Source organism: Salmo trutta, chromosome 27, assembly GCF_901001165.1.
Source record: "Salmo trutta chromosome 27, fSalTru1.1, whole genome shotgun sequence".
Taxonomy (NCBI): domain Eukaryota; kingdom Metazoa; phylum Chordata; class Actinopteri; order Salmoniformes; family Salmonidae; genus Salmo; species Salmo trutta.
The window spans coordinates 46,049,181-46,071,432 of record NC_042983.1 but is presented as its reverse complement, the minus strand read 5'-3'; the positions used below and the strand labels follow the sequence as shown (position 1 = coordinate 46,071,432).

Sequence of the window (22,252 nt, the reverse complement as noted above, 5' to 3'; positions counted from 1 at the left end):
TATTACTACACTGTAACACCCCATATTAGTCTATAATACTATACTGTAACACCCCATATTAGTCTATATTACTACACTATAACACCCCATATTAGTCTATAATACTATACTGTAACACCCCATATTAGTCTATATTACTACACTATAACACCCCATATTAGTCTATAATACACCACTACACTATAACACCCCATATTAGTCTATAATACACCACTACACTATAACACCCCATATTAGTCTACAATACTACACTATAACACCCCATATTAGTCTATATTACTACACTATAACACCCTATATTAGTCTATATTACTACACTATAACACTCCATATTAGTCTATATTACTACACTATAACACCCCATATTAGTCTATAATACTACACTATAACACCCCATATTAGTCTATAATACTACACTATAACACCCCATATTAGTCTATATACTACACTATAACACCCCATATTAGTCTATATTACTACACTATAACACCCCATATTAGTCTATATTACTACACTATAACACCCCATATTAGTCTATATTACTACACTATAACACCCCATATTAGTCTATATTACTACACTATAACACCCCATATTAGTCTATAATACTACACTGTAACACCCCATATTAGTCTATAATACTACACTATAACACCCCATATTAGTCTATAATACTACACTATAACACCCCATATTAATCTATAATACTACACTATAACACCCCATATTAGTCTATATTACTACACTATAACACCCCATATTAGTCTATAATACCACACTATAACATCCCATATTAGTCTATATTACTACACTATAACACCCCATATTAGTCTATAATACTACACTATAACACCCCATATTAGTCTATAATACTACACTATAACACTCCATATTAGTCTATATTACTACACTATAACACCCCATATTAGTCTATAATACTACACTATAACACCCCATATTAGTCTATATTACTACACTATAACACCCCATATTAGTCTATATTACTACACTATAACACCCCATATTAGTCTATATTACTACACTATTACACCCCATATTAGTCTATATTACTACACTATAACACCCCATATTAGTCTATATTACTACACTATAACACCCCATAGTAGTCTATAATACAGCAATACACTATAACACCCCATATTAGTCTATATTACTACACTATAACACCCCATATTAGTCTATAATACTACACTATAACACCCCATATTAGTCTATATTACTACACTATAACACCCCATATTAGTCTATAATACTACACTATAACACCCCATATTAGTCTACAATACTACACTATAACATCCCATATTAGTCTATAATACACCACTACACTATAACAGCCCATATTAGTCTATATTACTACACTATAACACCCCATATTAGTCTATATTACTACACTATAACACCCCATATGAGTCTATATTACTACACTATAACTCCCCATATTAGTCTATAATACACCACTACACTATAACACCCCATATTAGTCTATAATACACCACTACACTATAACACCCCATATTAGTCTATATTACTACACTATAACACCCCATATTAGTCTATAATACTACACTATAACACCCCATATGAGTCTATATTACTACACTATAACACCCCATATTAGTCTATAATACTACACAATAACACCCCATATTAGTCTATAATACTACACTATAACACCCCATATTAGTCTATATTACTACACTATAACACCCCATATTAGTCTATATTACTACACTATAACACCCCATATTAGTCTACAATACTACACTATAACACCCCATATTAGTCTACAATACTACACAATAACACCCCATATTAGTCTATAATACTACACTATAACACCCCATATTAGTCTACAATACTACACAATAACACCCCATATTAGTCTATAATACTACACTATAACACCCCATATTAGTCTATATTACTACACTATAACACCCCATATTAGTCTATATTTCTACACTATAACACCCCATATTAGTCTATAATACTACACTATAACACCCCATATTAGTCTATAATACTACACTATAACACCCCATATTAGTCTATATTACTACACTATAACACCCCATATTAGTCTATATTTCTACACTATAACACCCCATATTAGTCTATATTACTACACTATAACACCCCATATTAGTCTATAATACACATGACTCAGGCATGTTTTGGGATCAAACCTCTGGTAATATACATGACTCAGGCTTGTTTTGGGATCAAACCTCTGGTAATATACATGACTCAGGCTTGTTTTGGGATCAAACCTCTGTCTGGTAATATACATGACTCAGGCTTGTTTTGAGATCAAACCTCTCTGTCTGGTAATACACATGACTCAGGCTTGTTTTGAGATCAAACCTCTGGTAATATACATGACTCAGGCTTGTTTTGGGATCAAACCTCTGGTAATATACATGACTCAGGCTTGTTTTGGGATCAAACCTCTGGTAATTTATATGACTCAGGCTTGCTTTGAGATCAAACCTCTGGTAATATACATGACTCAGGCTTGTTTTGAGATCAAACCTCTGGTAATATACATGACTCAGGCTTGTTTTGAGATCAAACCTCTGGTAATATACATGACTCAGGCTTGTTTTGGGATCAAACCTCTGGTAATATACATGACTCAGGCTTGTTTTGGGATCAAACCTCTGATAATATATATGACTCAGGCTTGTTTTGGGATCAAACCTCTCTGTCTGGTAATATACATGACTCAGGCTTGTTTTGAGATCAAACCTCTGGTAATATACATGACTCAGGCTTGTTTTGAGATCAAACCTCTGGTAATATACATGACTCAGGCTTGTTTTGGGATCAAACCTCTGGTAATATACATGACTCAGGCTTGTTTTGGGATCAAACCTCTGGTAATATACATGACTCAGGCTTGTTTTGAGATCAAACCTCTGGTAATATACATGACTCAGGCTTGTTTTGGGATCAAACCTCTCTGTCTGGTAATATACATGACTCAGGCTTGTTTTGCGATCAAACCTCTGGTAATATACATGACTCAGGCTTGTTTTGGGATCAAACCTCTCTGTCTGGTAATATACATAACTCAGGCTTGTTTTGCGATCAAACCTCTGGTAATATACATGACTCAGGCTTGTTTTGAGATCAAACCTCTGGTAATATACATGACTCAGGCTTGTTTTGAGACCAAACCTCTGTCTGTAATATACATGACTCAGGCTTGTTTTGGGGATATTGATGTATGGCTGATGATGTCGTAGGATTTATTTAGCAACCGAGAGTAAAGAGAAAAGCGCTGTCGGGACGGACCAGGTTGAGTCATGCACTGTGCCACTTTGTGATTGTTCGCCCAGGCAGACCAGCCAATCGATGCTAAGCTTATTTGTGTCCCGGAGGGGGGTGTAGTCATCATGACCCTCAGAGACATAGCTTTTATTTTAGTGCTATGAATAACCAGTCCAAGGTTAGGGATTTATTACCCTCTGGCAATAACAATTAGACTGTCCTGTTGTCTCCCTGTCCTGTCAACTAGAGGTTAGGGATTTATTACCCTCTGGCAATAACAATTAGACTGTCCTGTTGTCTGTCTTCCTGTCCTGTCAACTAGAGGTTAGGGATTTATTACCCTCTGGCAATAACAATTAGACTGTCCTGTTGTCTGTCTCCCTGTCCTGTCAACTAGAGGTTAGGGATTTATTACCCTCTGGCAATAACAATTAGACTGTCCTGTTGTCTGTCTCCCTGTCCTGTCAACTAGAGGTTAGGGATTTAATACCCTCTGGCAATAACAATTAGACTGTCCTGTTGTCTGTCTCCCGGTCCTGTCAACTAGAGGTTAGGGATTTATGTATCTGCTGTATTAATACTAGAGGTTACTACATGTATCTGCTGTATTAATGCTAGAGGTTACTACATGTATCTGCTGTTTTAATACCAGAGGTTACTACATGTATCTGCTGTATTAATGCTAGAGGTTACTACATCCAGGGGACATGTATCTGCTGTATTAATGCTAGGGGGTACTACATGTATCTGCTGTATTATTACTGGAGGTTACTACATGTATCTGCTGTATTATTACTGGAGGTTACTACATGTATCTGCTGTATTATTACTGGAGGTTCCTACAGCCAGGGGACATGTATCTGCTGTATTAATGCTAGGGGGTACTACATGTATCTGCTGTATTATTACTGGAGGTTACTACATGTATCTGCTGTATTAATACTGGAGGTTACTACATGTATCTGCTGTATTATTGCTGGAGGTTACTACATGTATCTGCTGTATTATTGCTAGAGGTTACTACATGTATCTGCTGTATTAATGCTAGGGATTACTAGATGTATCTGCTGTATTAATACTAGAGGTTACTACATGTACCTGCTGTATTAATGCTAGAGGTTACTGCATGCATCTGCTGTATTAATGCTAGAGGTTACTACATGTATCTGCTGTATTAATACTAGAGGTCCCTACAGCCATGGGACATGTATCTGCTGTATTAATACCAGAGGTTACTGCATGTATCTGCTGTATTAATTCTAGAGGGTACCACATGTATGTGCTGTTTTAATGTTAGAGGTTACTACATGTATCTGCTGTATTATTACTGGAGGTTACTACACGTATCTGCTGTATTATTACTGGAGGTTCCTACAGCCAGGGGACATGTATCTGCTGTATTAATGCCAGAGGGTACTACATGTATCTTCGGTATTATTACTGGAGGTTACTACATGTATCTGCTGTATTAATACTAGAGGTTCCTACAGCCAGGGGACATGTATCTGCTGTATTAATGCTGGGGGGGTACTACATGTATCTGCTGTATTATTACTGGAGGTTACTACATGTATCTGCTGTATTATTACTGGAGGTTACTACATGTAGCTGCTGTATTATTACTGGAGGTTACTACATGTAGCTGCTGTATTATTGCTAGAGGTTACTACATGTATCTGCTGTATTGATGCTAGAGGGTACTACATATATCTGCTGTATTAATGCTAGAGGTTACTACATGTATCTGCTGTATTAATACTAGAGGTTACTACATGTATCTGCTGTATTAATACTAGAGGTTCCTACAGCCAGGGGACATGTAGCAGCTGTATTAATGCTAGAGTTTACTACATGTATCTGCTGTATTAATACTAGAGGTTACTACATGTATCTGCTGTATTAATACTAGAGGTTCCTACAGCCAGGGGACATGTAGCAGCTGTATTAATGCTAGAGTTTACTACATGTATCTGCTGTATTAATACTAGAGGTTACTACATGTATCTGCTGTATTAATACTAGAGGTTCCTACAGCCAGGGGACATGTACCTGCTGTATTAATACTAGATGTTAGTGCATGTAGCTGCTGTATTAATACTAGGGGGTACTACATGTATCTGCTGTATTAATACCGGGGGTTACTACATGTATCTGCTGTATTAATACTCGCGGTTACTACATGTATCTGCTGTATTAATACTAAATGATACTACAGCCAGGGGGCATGTATCTGCTGTATTAATACCAGAGGTTACTACATGTACCTGCTGTATTAATACCAGAGGTTACTACATGTACCTGCTGTATTAATGCTAGAGGTTACTACATGTACCTGCTGTATTAATGCTAGAGGTTACTACATGTATCTGCTGTATTAATACCAGAGGTTACTACATGTATCTGCTGTATTAATGCTAGAGGTTACTACATGTATCTGCTGTATTAATACCAGAGGTTACTACATGTATCTGCTGTATTAATGCTAGAGGCTACTACATGTATCTGCTGTATTAATGCTAGAGGTTACTACATGTATCTGCTGTTTTAATACTAGGGGTTACTACATGTATCTGCTGTATTAATGCGAGCCTCTCCTCTTTCAGGGTTACACCAAGTCTATTGATATCTGGTCTGTGGGCTGCATCCTGGCTGAAATGCTCTCCAATAGACCCATCTTCCCTGGGAAGCACTACCTGGACCAGCTGAACCACATCCTGGGTATATATATACACACACACACACACACACACACACACACACACACACACACACACACACACACACACACACACACACACACACACACACACACACTCAGCTCATCCACACACACACTCAGCTCATCCACATACTGAGGACACACACAGTTTGATATACAACGATTGTGTTGAACAACCTCTGCCATGTTGAAGGAACATTCTAGTTTCCTCTATTCAAGATGTTTCTATTCCTAACAAATCCACCCCTGGTGTCATGTCTCCCTCTAGCTGTTGAGTTGACCCCTGGTGTCTTGTCTCCCTCTAGCTGTTGAGTTGACCCCTGGTGTCATGTCTCCCTCTAGCTGTTGAGTTGACCCCTGGTGTCATGTCCCTAGCTGTTGAGATTACCCCTGGTGTCATGTCTCCCTCTAGCTGTTGAGTTGACCCCTGGTGTCTTGCCTCCCTCCAGGTATCCTAGGGTCTCCTTCCCAGGAGGATCTGAACTGTATCATCAACATCAAGGCCAGGAACTACCTGCTGTCTCTCCCGCTGCGTTGCAAGGTTCCCTGGAACCGCCTCTTCCCCAACGCTGACCCCAAAGCTCTGGACCTGCTGGATAAGATGTTGACCTTTAACCCCCACAAGAGGATCGAGGTGGAGGAGGCTCTGGCTCACCCTTACCTGGAGCAGTACTACGATCCTACAGATGAGGTAATGACCCCTGACCCTGACTTACCCTTACCTGAAGCAGTATTACAGCCCTACAGATGAGGTAATGACCCCTGACCCTGACTCACCCTTACCTGGAGCAGTACTACGGCTCTACAGATGAGGTAATGACCCCTGACCCTGACTCACCCTTACCTGGAGCAGTACTACGGCTCAACAGATGAGGTAATGACCCCTGACCCTAGCTCACCCTTACCTGGAGCAGTACTACGGCTCTACAGATGAGGTAATGACCCCTGACCCTGACTCACCCTTACCTGGAGCAGTACTACGGCTCTACAGATGAGGTAATGACCCCTGACCCTGACTCACCCTTACCTGGAGCATTACTACAGCCCTACAGATGAGGTAATGACCCCTGACCCTGACTCACCCTTACCTGGAGCAGTACTACGGCTCTACAGATGAGGTAATGAACCCAGGGGTTAAAGTTCTCACTGCGATGGATTTCCATCATATGGATGACACATGAGGTTTGAGTTAAACTAATATATACAGTATGTTGGGAAAGTACTTGACTTTTTCCACATTTTGTTACGTTACAGCCTTATCCTTATTCTAACATTGACTAGGGGGGGAAAAACTATTTAATCAATCTACACACAACAGGTTTTTAGAAATGTTTGCAAATAGTAACGGAAATATCACATTGACATAAGTATTCAGAGCCTTTACTTAGTACTTTGTTGACGCACCTTTGGCAGTAATTACAGCCTGGTATCTTCTTGGGCATGACGCTACAAGCTTGGCACACCTGTATTTGGGGAGTTTCTCCCATTTCTTGCAGATCCTCTCAAGCTCTGTCAGGTTGAATGGGGAGCGTTGCTGCACAGCTATTTTCAGGTCTCCAGAGATGATAGGTCGGGTTCAAGTCTGGGCTCTGGCTGGGCCACTCAAGGAAATTGAGACTTGTCCCGAAGCCACTCCTGCGCTGTCTTGGCTGTGTGTTTAGGGTCGTTGTCCTGTTGGAAGGTGAACCTTCGCCCCAGTCTGAGGTCCTGAGCACTCTGGAGCAGGTTTTCATCAAGGATCTCTGTACTTTGCTCTGTTCATCTTTCTCTCAATCCTGACTAGTCTCCCAGTCCCTGCCACTGAAAAACATCCCCACAGCATGATGCTGCCACCACCATGCTTCACCGTAGGGATGGTGTCAGGTTTCCTCCAGACATGACACTTGGCATTCAGGTCAAAGAGTTCAATCTTGGTTTCATCAGACCAGAGAATCCTGTTTCTCATGATCTGAGTCTTTAGGTGCCTTTTGGCAAACTCCAAGCAGGCTGTCATGTGCCTTTAACTGAGGAGTGGCTTCCGTCTGTCACTCCACCATAAAGGCCTGATTAGTGGAGTGCTGCAGAGATGGTTGTCCTTCTGGAAGGTTCTTCCATCTCCACAGAGGAACTCTGGAGCTCTGTCAGAGTGACCATTGGGTTCTTGTTCACCTCCCTGACCAAGGCCCTTCTCCCCTGATTGCTCAGTTTGGCCGAGCGGCCAGCTCTAGGAAGAGTCTAAACTTCCATTTAAGAAAGTGTTCTTGGGGAACTTCAATGCAGCAGACATTTACATTTAAGTCATTTAGCAGACGCTCTTATCCAATAGCCAGACTACGGTTTGCAACTGCACATGGGGACCAAGATCGTACATTTTGGAGAAATGTCCTCTGGTCTGATGAAACAAAAATAGAACTGTTTGGCCATAATGACCATCATTATGTTTGGAGGAAAAAGGGGGAGGCTTGCAAGCCGAAGAACACCATCCCAACCGTGAAGCACGGGGGCGGCAGCATCATGTTGTGGGGGTGCTTTGCTGCAGGAGGGACTGGTGCACTTCACAAAATAGATACATCATGAGGAAATAGAATTGATGTGGATATATTGAAGCAACATCGCAAGACATCAGTCAGGAAGTTAAAGCATGGTCGCAAATTAGTCTTCCAAATGGACAATGACCCCAAGCATACTTCCAAAGTTGTGGCGAAATGGCTTAAGGACAACAAAGTTAAGGTATTGGAGTGGCCATCACAAAGCCCTGACCTCAAGCCTATAGAAAATGTGTGGGCAGAACTGAAAAAGTGTGTGCGTGCAAGGTCTACAAACCTGACTTAGTTACACCAGCTCTGTCAGGAGGAATGGGCCAAAATTCACCCAACTTATTGTGGGAAGCTGGTGGAAGGCTACCCGACATGTTTGACCCAAGTTAAACAATTTAAAGGTAATGCTACCAAATACTAATTGAGTGTATGTAAACTTCTGACCCACTGGGAATGTGATGAAAGAAATAAAAGCTGAAATAAATAATTCTCTCTACTATTATTCTGACATTTCACATTCTTAAAATAAAGTGGTGATCCTAACTGACCTAAGACAGGGAATTTTTACTAGGATTAAATGTCAGTAACTGCTAGTACTACCACCCGACAGAGATAATAAACCCTGACTCACCTTTACCTGGAGCAGTACTACCACCCTACAGAGATAATAAACCCTGACACACCTTTACCTGGAGCAGTACTACCACCCGACAGAGATAATAAACCCTGACTCACCTTTAGCTGGAGCAGTACTACCACCCTACAGAGATAATAAACCCTGACTCACCTTTACCTGGAGCAGGACTACCACCCGACAGAGATAATAAACCCTGACTCACCTTTACCTGGAGCAGTACTACCACCCTACAGAGATAATAAACCCTGACTCACCTTTACCTGGAGCAGTACTACCACCCTACAGAGATAATAAACCCTGACTCACCTTTACCTGGAGCAGTACTACCACCCTACAGAGATAATAAACCCTGACTCACCTTTACCTGGAGCAGTACTACCACCCTACAGAGATAATAAACCCTGACTCACCTTTACCTGGAGCAGTACTACCACCCTACAGAGATAATAAACCCTGACTCACCTTTACCTGGAGCAGTACTACCACCCGACAGAGATAATAAACCCTGACTCGCCTTTACCTGGAGCAGTACTACCACCCGACAGAGATAATAAACCCTGACTCGCCTTTACCTGGAGCAGTACTACCACCCTACAGAGATAATAAACCCTGACTCGCCTTTACCTGGAGCAGTACTACCACCCTACAGAGATAATAAACCCTGACTCACCTTTACCTGGAGCAGTACTACCACCCGACAGAGATAATAAACCCTGACTCGCCTTTACCTGGAGCAGTACTACCACCCTACAGAGATAATAAACCCTGACTCGCCTTTACCTGGAGCAGTACTACCACCCTACAGAGATAATAAACCCTGACTCGCCTTTACCTGGAGCAGTACTACCACCCGACAGAGATAATAAACCCTGACTCGCCTTTACCTGGAGCAGTACTACCACCCTACAGAGATAATAAACCCTGACTCGCCTTTACCTGGAGCAGTACTACCACCCTACAGAGATAATAAACCCTGACTCGCCTTTACCTGGAGCAGTACTACCACCCTACAGAGATAATAAACCCTGACTCGCCTTTACCTGGAGCAGTACTACCACCCTACAGAGATAATAAACCCTGACTCACCTTTACCTGGAGCAGTACTACCACCCTACAGAGATAATAAACCCTGACTCACCTTTACCTGGAGCAGTACTACCACCCTACAGAGATAATAAACCCTGACTCACCTTTACCTGGAGCAGTACTACCACCCTACAGAGATAATAAACCCTGACTCACCTTTACCTGGAGCAGTACTACCACCCGACAGAGATAATAAACCCTGACTCGCCTTTACCTGGAGCAGTACTACCACCCGACAGAGATAATAAACCCTGACTCGCCTTTACCTGGAGCAGTACTACCACCCTACAGAGATAATAAACCCTGACTCGCCTTTACCTGGAGCAGTACTACCACCCGACAGAGATAATAAACCCTGACTCGCCTTTACCTGGAGCAGTACTACCACCCTACAGAGATAATTAACCCTGACTCGCCTTTACCTGGAGCAGTACTACCACCCTACAGAGATAATAAACCCTGACTCGCCTTTACCTGGAGCAGTACTACCACCCTACAGAGATAATAAACCCTGACCCTGGTGTACACTCTAACCTCCTCTCTCTCTCTCTTTCTCTGTTAGCCTGTAGCCGAGGCTCCTTTCAAGTTTGACATGGAGCTGGATGATCTACCCAAAGAGACCCTGAAGGAGCTGATCTTTGAAGAGACTGCACGCTTCAACACAGTCTGCAGGTCCTAACCTATAGAACCAGGTACAAACAGCACACAGGGCCTTATGAGGTTCTTCCCCAGTATGGTGAATAATAGGGGGCCATTTTGGACTGCCTTTGTTGAAGGTGCTATGGATAGCTCCCTCTCTAACAGCTCCCTCTCTAACGGCTCCCTCTCTCCCTCTCTAGCGGCTCCCTCTCTCCCTCTCTAGCGGCTCCCTCTCTCCCTCTCTAGCGGCTCCCTCTCTAGCGGCTCCCTCTCTAGGGGCTCCCTCTCTAGGGGCTCCCTCTCTAGGGGCTCCCTCTCTAGCGGCTCCCTCTCTAGGGGCTCCCTCTCTCCCTCTCTAGCGGCTCCCTCTCTAGGGGCTCCCTCTCTAGGGGCTCACTCTCTCCCTCTCTAACGGCTCCCTCTCTCCCTCTCTAGGGGCTCCCTCTCTAGGGGCTCCCTCTCTAGGGGCTCCCTCTCTAGGGGCTCCCTCTCTAGGGGCTCCCTCTCTAGGGGCTCCCTCCCTCGGGGCTCCCTCTCTAGCGGCTCCCTCTCTAGCGGCTCCCTCTCTAGGGGCTCCCTCTCTAGCGGCTCCCTCTCTAGGGGCTCCCTCTCTCCTTCTCTAGCGGCTCCCTCTCTAGCGGCTCCCTCTCTAGCGGCTCCCTCTCTAACGGCTCCCTCTCTAACGGCTCCCTCTCTAACGGCTCCCTCTCTAGGGGCTCCCTCTCTAGGGGCTCCCTCTCTCCCTCTCTCGCGGCTCCCTCTCTAGGGGCTCCCTCTCTCCCTCTCTAGGGGCTCCCTCTCTCCCTCTCTAGGGGATCCCTCTCTAGCGGCTCCCTCTCTAGGGGCTCCCTCTCTAGCGGCTCCCTCTCTCCCTCTCTAGCGGCTCCCTCTCTAGCGGCTCCCTCTGTAGGGGCTCCCTCTCTAGGGGCTCCCTCTCTAGGGGCTCCCTCTCTAGGGGCTCCCTCTCTAGGGGCTCCCTCTCTAGGGGCTCCCTCTCTAGCGGCTCCCTCTCTAGCGGCTCCCTCTCTAACGGCTCCCTCTCTAACGGCTCCCTCTCTAGGGGCTCCCTCTCTCCCTCTCTCGCGGCTCCCTCTCTAGGGGCTCCCTCTCTCCCTCTCTAGGGGCTCCCTCTCTCCCTCTCTAGGGGATCCCTCTCTAGCGGCTCCCTCTCTAGGGGCTCCCTCTCTAGCGGCTCCCTCTCTCCCTCTCTAGCGGCTCCCTCTGTAGGGGCTCCCTCTCTAGGGGCTCCCTCTCTAGGGGCTCCCTCTCTAGGGGCTCCCTCTCTAGCGGCTCCCTCTCTAGCGGCTCCCTCTCTAGCGGCTCCCTCTCTCCCTCTCTAGCGGCTCCCTCTCTAGCGGCTCCCTCTCTCCCTCTCTAGCGGCTCCCTCTCTAGCGGCTCCCTCTCTCTCTCTCTAGGGGCTCCCTCTCTAGCGGCTCCCTCTCTAGCGGCTCCCTCTCTAGCGGCTCCCTCTCTAGGGGCTCCCTCTCTAGGGGCTCCCTCTCTAGCGGCTCCCTCTCTAGCGGCTCCCTCTCTAGCGGCTCCCTCTCTCCCTCTCTAGCGGCTCCCTCTCTAGGGGCTCCCTCTCTAGCGGCTCCCTCTCTAGCGGCTCCCTCTCTAGTGGCTCCATCTCTAGCAGCTCGCGCGCAGCTCGCGCTCTCTCACAGCGAGAGGGAGCTGTCAGAGAGGGAGAGATCACTTGCGCTCTCTCTGACTGCTCCCCCTCGCTCGCTCTTTCTCAAACAGCTCTCTCAAACAGATCTCTCTCTCTCTAACAGCTCTCTCTCTCTGTTTCCACAGATCTGGACTCTGAACTCTCCTCGTTGTGTGCTCTGGTTCCTCCTGTCTTCAGCCTGTATACTCCCCCCCTTCCCCCTTCGCCTTCCTCAGTCAGACCACCATGCTCAGGAACGGGTTTCAGGAATCAATCTGTCCTTTCTCCCTCTATCCTCCCCTCTCTCCCTACGGGGTGAGGAGGGTCACATGTTGGCTTATTGTTGATCTTTCTTCTCTCTCCCTCTATCCCCCCACCCACTCCTCACTGCCTACGGGGGACTATTGGAATGCACTATATTGGGAATAGGGCTCTGGTCTAAATTTGTGCACTATATAGGGAATAGGGCTCTGGTCTAAATTAGTGCACTATATAGGGAATAGGGCTCTGGTCTATAGTAGTGTACTATATAGGGAATAGGGTGCTATATTGGACACTTTATGGTAGACGGTTGTCTGTCTGAGAAGCTTTACATTGCCAAATAATTTTTGTACAGCTTCTTTTTATTTTCTAACTATCTGAAGCCGAGCTATGATCAGGGAACTCATAGTGATGTCACTCCACCAAGATAGACCCCGCATTGATGAGATCAACTTATTTATGCAATGACATAATGCTCCCAGTACCTGGACAGACACAGGACAGGTTGTTGACCTAATACTTCCTGTACCTGGACAGGTTGTTGACCTAATACTCCCAGTACCTGGACAGACACAGGACAGGTTGTTGACCTAGTACTTCCTGTACCAAGACAGGTTGTTGACATAGTACTTCCTGTACCAGGACAGGTTGTTGACGTAATACTTCCTGTACCTGGACAGGTTGTTGACGTAATACTTCCTGTACCTGGACAGGTTGTCGACGTAGTACTTCCTGTACCAGGACAGACACAGGACAGGTTGTTGACCTAATACTTCCTGTACCAGGACAGGTTGTTGACGTAGTACTTCCTGTACCAGGACAGGTTGTTGACGTAGTACTTCCTGTACCTGGACAGGTTGTTGACGTAGTACTTCCTGTACCAGGACAGACACAGGACAGGTTGTTGACGTAGTACTTCCTGTACCTGGACAGGTTGTTGTCCTGTGTCTGTATAGTAATGCGTTACTTTACTCTGATTACGAAACGCATTACTTTTGTAACACTGGTTAGGGATCTCCCTCCCTCCATCCCAGATAGAACCAGTAGATCCTCCTCTTCCTCCAAGGGTGAATGAAATTCTACATCCTGAGGAAGAGCAGACAGACCAGACAGACGGACAGTAACAACCTGACCTGTCGAAAGCAGGGTTTTCACAGCTACTGTTAAACGATGACCGGTGGGTTAGGGACAAATCCAACAGTAAGTGTAGTGCCTCCTCTTCTCCTCTGTGGTGTGAATCTCTTTCTCGCTTCTCTCTTTCTGGGTCTTTGGCCTTGTAACAGTAAGACTGTACCCTTTTGACTGTTAAAAGCTCTGTCTCTGCGTATTGATAACGGCTGGTTGGCTGGGGCCTGTTTCAGCTCCTCCTCCTAACCACCTGGGCCATGTTGTTGAACGTTGCAGATAGACTAGAGCTGTTGTTATTCTGTATACTAGATGTGTTCTACATCATACTGCTCCTTTATATGCATGACCTTTGACCCCCCCCCTGGGTACACTGAAATTCGTTTTTGGGGGAGTTTTCCTTTAACTATCTTTTTGGTGTTTGTTTCATTAGTCCATTGTTGACATAGTCCCAAAATGTTTTGCTTGTCAGCTATGTCAACAACGGACTAATGAAACAAACACCAAAATATATATTTTGGGGGTGGAGTTTTCCTTTCAACCAGTCAGATCATGGCCCATGGTGTGTGTGCAGTAATATGCTAATTATATGCAGATCAGTGGATCCCAATCAGGTGGCAGCACACCTTCACAAATTTAAATATCTCGCAGTGCTCATCCCCCTTTTTTTTTTTTTTTTTACCAAACGTAATAAACTTGCTTATAATTTCTTGATCTTAAATAAGATTTCCCCCTTTAAAGCAAAAAAAACAACAAAAAAACCCATAGGCTATGTATATTATAAATACTGTTTATAATGATATATATTACGTACCTTCATGCTTAAAACAGTTTATACTGACAGACCATAGTACAGAGGCATGAGTCCGATGACATAATATGTACATAATGCTGGACCCGTTTCAATGGATGTTTCTAGTGTGGTGGTTTTTATGTATGCAACTTCCCCTTTAAGACATCAACACCAGTTGAATCAGTGACAGAGTGTAACAGCATTATAAATGAGTCTGTTGCTCTCTCCTTTCACCCCCCCCCTGAACTAGAAGAACAAATACCAAGGATTATTAACAGAGGCATTATCAGTAACACGAGATGTCTGCATCTTACTAGATCTACACGCTAGCTTCTCTCTGATACCATCGCAGCGGTCACGGTTCACTTCCGCTCAACAGTTCATATCTTCGTGTCTTCATCCTTATTTGCTTCAGCTTTCCCTGTTTCTTCATGACGTTTTATCACCCTTATTTAAGTTACATACACAACCAATTCAATGGAAGCTGGCTAGTTGTTAAGTAGCTTGAGATCCTTGATCAGTATTTGAGATGCTCAGAGAGAACATTCTCCATGTCTGCTGGTTTTCTCTCTGCTGCCATTTCACTGGCCATAGTATCTACTACTTTACAAAGTGGCCAAACATCTATACATATCTCTGCTCCTGTAACTGGCTGTGGCGTTTCACCTCTCTGCTCCTGTAACTGGCTGTGGCGTTTCCCATCTCTGCTCCTGTAACTGGCTGTGGCGTTTCCCATCTCTGCTCCTGTAACTGGCTGTGGTGTTTCACCTCTCTGCCATAGTAACTGGCTGTGGTGTTTCATGCGACACCTATCAGACTTCATACCAAGTCATTAAGTCACCAAGTCTAATGCCAAGTCTAGAGCTCCCAGCTCATTGGTTGAGATGCTCAATGAGAACATTCTCCATGTAGTGTAGGTCTACCCCTTTGATTGCACTTGCTTTTTCTATATAACGTTAAAATGCCATCAACGACGTTGAAATGCCTTCTATATAACGTTACAATGCCATAATGGGACATAGTGTCTACTGGCTCAGTATCTCCACAGAGAGAGAGCCAGCTAGGTGGATGACATTACAATGCCATAATGGGACATAGTGTCTACTGGCTCAGTATCTCCACAGAGAGAGAGCCAGCTAGGTGGATGACATTACAATGCCATAATGGGACATAGTGTCTACTGGCTCAGTATCTCCACAGAGAGAGAGCCAGCTAGGTGGATGACATTACAATGCCATAATGGGACATAGTGTCTACTGGCTCAGTATCTCCACAGAGAGAGAGCCAGCTAGGTGGATGACATTACAATGCCATAATGGGACATAGTGTCTACTGGCTCAGTATCTCCACAGAGAGAGAGCCAGCTAGGTGGATGACATTACAATGCCATAATGGGACATAGTGTCTACTGGCTCAGTATCTCCACAGAGAGAGAGCCAGCTAGGTGGATGACATTACAATGCCATAATGGGACATAGTGTCTACTGGCTCAGTATCTCCACAGAGAGAGAGCCAGCTAGGTGGATGACATTACAATGCCATAATGGGACATAGTGTCTACTGGCTCAGTATCTCCACAGAGAGAGAGCCAGCTAGGTGGATGACATTACAATGCCATAATGGGACATAGTGTCTACTGGCTCAGTATCTCCACAGAGAGAGAGCCAGCTAGGTGGATGACATTACAATGCCATAATGGGACATAGTGTCTACTGGCTCAGTATCTCCACAGAGAGAGAGCCAGCTAGGTGGATGACATTACAATGCCATAATGGGACATAGTGTCTACTGGCTCAGTATCTCCACAGAGAGAGAGCCAGCTAGGTGGATGACATTACAATGCCATAATGGGACATAGTGTCTACTGGCTCAGTATCTCCACAGAGAGAGAGCCAGCTAGGTGGATGACATTACAATGCCATAATGGGACATAGTGTCTACTGGCTCAGTATCTCCACAGAGAGAGAGCCAGCTAGGTGGATGACATTACAATGCCATAATGGGACATAGTGTCTACTGGCTCAGTATCTCCACAGAGAGAGAGCCAGCTAGGTGGATGACATTACAATGCCATAATGGGACATAGTGTCTACTGGCTCAGTATCTCCACAGAGAGAGAGCCTACACCTACAGGCCCTTAACCCACCTACAGGCCCTTAACCCACCTACAGGCCCTTAACCCACCTACAGGCCCTTAACCCACCTACAGGCCCTTAACCCACCTACAGGCCCTTAACCCAACTACAGGCCCTTAACCCACCTACAGGCCCTTAACCCACCTACAGGCCCTTAACCCACCTACAGGCCCTTAACCCACCTACAGGCCCTTAACCCACCTATAGGCCCTTAACCCACCTACAGGCCCTTAACCCAGCTACAGGCCCTTAACCCAGCTACAGGCCCTTAACCCAGCTACAGGCCCTTAACCCAGCTACAGGCCCTTAACCCACCTACAGGCCCTTAACCCAGCTACAGGCCCTTAACCCAGCTACAGGCCCTTAACCCAGCTACAGAAGGCAACTACAGGCCCTTAACCCACCTACAGGCCCTTAACCCAGCTACAGGCCCTTAACCCACCTACAGGCCCTTAACCCACCTACAGGCCCTTAACCCAGCTACAGAAGGCAACTACAGGCCCTTAACCCACCTACAGGCCCTTAACCCAGCTACAGGCCCTTAACCCACCTACAGGCCCTTAACCCAGCTACAGAAGGCAACTACAGGCCCTTAACCCAGCTACAGGCCCTTAACCCACCTATAGGCCCTTAACCCAGCTACAGGCCCTTAACCCAGCTACAGGCCCTTAACCCACCTACAGGCCCTTAACCCAGCTACAGAAGGCAACTACAGGCCCTTAACCCAGCTACAGGCCCTTAACCCACCTACAGGCCCTTAACCCACCTACAGGCCCTTAACCCACCTACAGGCCCTTAACCCAGCTACAGGCCCTTAACCCAGCTACAGGCCCTTAACCCACCTACAGACCCTTAACCCAGCTACAGGCCCTTAACCCACCTACAGGCCCTTAACCCACCTACAGGCCCTTAACCCACCTACAGGCCCTTAACCCAGCTACAGGCCCTTAACCCAGCTACAGGCCCTTAACCCACCTACAGGCCCTTAACCCAGCTACAGGCCCTTAACCCAGCTACAGGCCCTTAACCCACCTACAGGCCCTTAACCCAGCTACAGGCCCTTAACCCACCTACAGGCCCTTAACCCAGCTACAGAAGGCAACTACAGGCCCTTAACCCACCTACAGGCCCTTAACCCACCTACAGGCCCTTAACCCACCTACAGGCCCTTAACCCAGCTACAGGCCCTTAACCCACCTACAGGCCCTTAACCCAGCTACAGAAGGCAACTACAGGCCCTTAACCCAGCTACAGGCCCTTAACCCACCTACAGGCCCTTAACCCACCTACAGGCCCTTAACCCACCTACAGGCCCTTAACCCACCTACAGGCCCTTAACCCAGCTACAGGCCCTTAACCCACCTACAGACCCTTAACCCAGCTACAGGCCCTTAACCCACCTACAGGCCCTTAACCCACCTACAGGCCCTTAACCCACCTACAGGCCCTTAACCCACCTACAGGCCCTTAACCCACCTACAGGCCCTTAACCCAGCTACAGGCCCTTAACCCACCTACAGGCCCTTAACCCACCTACAGGCCCTTAACCCACCTACAGCGCCTTAACCCAGCTACAGGCCCTTAACCCAGCTACAGACCCTTAACCCACCTACAGGCCCTTAACCCACCTACAGGCCCTTAACCCAGCTACAGGCCCTTAACCCACCTACAGGCCCTTAACCCAGCTACAGGCCCTTAACCCAGCTACAGGCCCTTAACCCACCTACAGGCCCTTAACCCACCTACAGGCCCTTAACCCACCTACAGGCCCTTAACCCACCTACAGGCCCTTAACCCACCTACAGGCCCTTAACCCACCTACAGGCCCTTAACCCACCTACAGAAGGCAACTACAGGCCCTTAACCCACCTACAGGCCCTTAACCCACCTACAGGCCCTTAACCCACCTACAGGCCCTTAACCCACCTACAGAAGGCAACTACAGGCCCTTAACCCAGCTACAGGCCCTTAACCCACCTACAGGCCCTTAACCCACCTACAGGCCCTTAACCCAGCTACAGGCCCTTAACCCAGCTACAGGCCCTTAACCCACCTACAGGCCCTTAACCCACCTACAGGCCCTTAACCCACCTACAGGCCCTTAACCCACCTACAGGCCCTTAACCCAGCTACAGGCCCTTAACCCACCTACAGGCCCTTAACCCAGCTACAGGCCCTTAACCCAGCTACAGGCCCTTAACCCACCTACAGGCCCTTAACCCACCTACAGGCCCTTAACCCACCTACAGGCCCTTAACCCACCTACAGGCCCTTAACCCACCTACAGGCCCTTAACCCACCTACAGAAGGCAACTACAGGCCCTTAACCCACCTACAGGCCCTTAACCCACCTACAGGCCCTTAACCCACCTACAGGCCCTTAACCCACCTACAGAAGGCAACTACAGGCCCTTAACCCAGCTACAGGCCCTTAACCCACCTACAGGCCCTTAACCCACCTACAGGCCCTTAACCCAGCTACAGGCCCTTAACCCAGCTACAGGCCCTTAACCCACCTACAGGCCCTTAACCCACCTACAGGCCCTTAACCCACTACAGGCCCTTAACCCACCTACAGGCCCTTAACCCACCTACAGGCCCTTAACCCAGCTACAGAAGGCAACTACAGGCCCTTAACCCACCTACAGGCCCTTAACCCAGCTACAGAAGGCAACTACAGGCCCTTAACCCACCTACAGGCCCTTAACCCACCTACAGGCCCTTAACCCAGCTACAGAAGGCAACTACAGGCCCTTAACCCAGCTACAGACCCTTAACCCACCTACAGGCCCTTAACCCACCTACAGGCCCTTAACCCACCTACAGGCCCTTAACTCACCTACAGGCCCTTAACTCACCTACAGGCCCTTAACCCACCTACAGGCCCTTAACCCAGCTACAGAAGGCAACTACAGGCCCTTAACCCACCTACAGACCCTTAACCCACCTACAGGCCCTTAACTCACCTACAGGCCCTTAACCCACCTACAGGCCCTTAACCCACCTACAGAAGGCACCTACAGGCCCTTAACCCAGCTACAGGCCCTTAACCCACCTACAGGCCCTTAACCCACCTACAGGCCCTTAACCCAGCTACAGGCCCTTAACCCACCTACAGGCCCTTAACCCACCTACAGAAGGCACCTACAGGCCCTTAACTCACCTACAGAAGGCAACTACAGGCCCTTAACCCACCTACAGGCCCTTAACCCACCTACAGGCCCTTAACCCACCTACAGGCCCTTAACCCACCTACAGGCCCTTAACCCACCTACAGGCCCTTAACCCACCTACAGGCCCTTAACCCACCTACAGGCCCTTAACCCACCTACAGGCCCTTAACCCACCTACAGGCCCTTAACCCACCTACAGGCCCTTTAACCCACCTACAGGCCCTTTAACCCACCTACAGGCCCTTAACCCACCTACAGGCCCTTAACTCACCTACAGAAGGCAACTACAGGCCCTTAACTCACCTACAGAAGGCAACTACAGGCCCTTAACCCAGCTACAGGCCCTTAACCCACCTACAGGCCCTTAACTCACCTACAGAAGGCACCTACAGGCCCTTAACCCACCTACAGGCCCTTAACTCACCTACAGAAGGCAACTACAGGCCCTTAACCCACCTACAGGCCCTTAACCCACCTAACAGGCCCTTAACCCACCTACAGGCCCTTAACCCACCTACAGGCCCTTAACTCACCTACAGAAGGCAACTACAGGCCCTTAACCCACCTACAGAAGGCAACTACAGGCCCTTAACCCACCTACAGAAGGCAACTACAGGCCCTTAACCCACCTACAGGCCCTTAACTCACCTACAGGCCCTTAACTCACCTACAGGCCCTTAACCCAGCTACAGGCCCTTAACCCAGCTACAGGCCCTTAACCCACCTAACAGGCCCTTAACCCACCTACAGAAGGCAACTACAGGCCCTTAACTCACCTACAGGCCCTTAACTCACCTACAGGCCCTTAACCCAACTACAGGCCCTTAACCCAGCTACAGGCCCTTAACCCACCTACAGGCCCTTAACTCACCTACAGAAGGCACCTACAGGCCCTTAACCCAGCTACAGAAGGCAACTACAGGCCCTTAACCCACCTACAGGCCCTTAACCCACCTACAGGCCCTTAACCCACCTACAGGCCCTTAACCCACCTACAGGCCCTTAACCCAGCTACAGGCCCTTAACCCAGCTACAGGCCCTTAACCCAGCTACAGGCCCTTAACCCACCTACGGGCCCTTAACCCACCTACAGGCCCTTAACCCACCTACAGGCCCTTAACCCACCTACAGGCCCTTAACCCAGCTACAGAAGGCAACTACAGGCCCTTAACCCACCTACAGGCCCTTAACCCACCTACAGGCCCTTAACCCACCTACAGAAGGCAACTACAGGCCCTTAACCCACCTACAGAAGGCAACTACAGGCCCTTAACCCACCTACAGGCCCTTAAACCACCTACAGGCCCTTAACTCACCTACAGAAGGCACCTACAGGCCCTTAACCCACCTACAGGCCCTTAACTCACCTACAGGCCCTTAACCCACCTACAGAAGGCAACAGCTGTAAGAGCCACTTGGCCACAACCCCCCGCTAATCTATCAATCTATCTATCCAAAAGTATGTGGGCACCCTTTCAAATTGCTGACAGGTGTATAAAATTGAGCACACCGCCATGCAATCTCCATAGACAAACATTGGCAGTTGAATGGCCTTACTGAAGAGCTCAGTGACTTTCAACGTGGCAGCGTCATAGGATGCCACCTTTCTAACAAGTCAGTTAGTCAAATTTCTACCCTACTGGAGCTCAACTGTAAGTGCTGTTATTGTGAAGTGGAAACATCTAGGAGCAACAACGGCTCAGCCGTGAAGTGGTAGGCCACACCAGCTCACAGAACAGGACCGCCGAGTGCTGAAGCGCGTAAAGATCATCAGTCCCAGGTTGCAACGCTCACTACCGAGTTCCAAACTGCCTCTGGAAGCAACGTCAGCACAAGAACCTGCTGGAGACGCCCCTGTCAAGTGTACGTGCTGTTATTGTGAAGAGGTTGTCTGTCCCCGATTGCAACGCTCACTACCGAGTTCCAAACTGCCTCTGGAAGCAACGTCAATGGGTTTCCATGGCCGAGCAGCTGCACACAAGCCTAAGATCACCATGTGTAATAACAAGCGTAGGCTGGAGTGGTGTAAAGCTCACCGCCATTGGACTGGAGCAGTGGAAACGCGTTTTCTTGGGTGATGAATTACGCTTCACCATCCGGCAGTCCGACGGATGAAAACCTGACTGGCCTGCACAGAGCCCTGACCTCAACCCCATCGAACACCTTTGGATGAATTGGAACACTGACTACGATCCAGGACTAATCCCCCAACATCAGCA

General features: G+C 47.3%; 1 protein-coding gene across 6 annotated transcripts in view; it reads left to right on the top strand.

Annotated features, from left to right (window-relative positions):
* LOC115165075 (mitogen-activated protein kinase 1) overlaps positions 1 to 14,984 on the top strand; it is a 49,063-nt gene extending 34,079 nt beyond the window's left edge. The window contains exons 5-9 of one of the 6 annotated variants that reach the window (XR_003870066.1): positions 5,901 to 6,015; positions 6,466 to 6,707; positions 10,818 to 10,947; positions 12,693 to 13,311; positions 13,455 to 14,984. Coding sequence is in view for 1 of the 6 variants with exons in the window: in XM_029718115.1 (XP_029573975.1) it covers positions 5,901 to 6,015; positions 6,466 to 6,707; positions 10,818 to 10,934 (474 nt within the window). In the remaining 5 variants the exon portion in view is untranslated. Of the gene's footprint in view, positions 1 to 5,900; positions 6,016 to 6,465; positions 6,708 to 10,817; positions 10,948 to 12,692 lie in introns of all 6 variants that reach the window. The other 5 variants (XR_003870065.1, XR_003870068.1, XR_003870069.1 and 2 more) reach the window with 5 other exon arrangements.
* Positions 14,985 to 22,252: the final 7,268 nt, after the last annotated feature.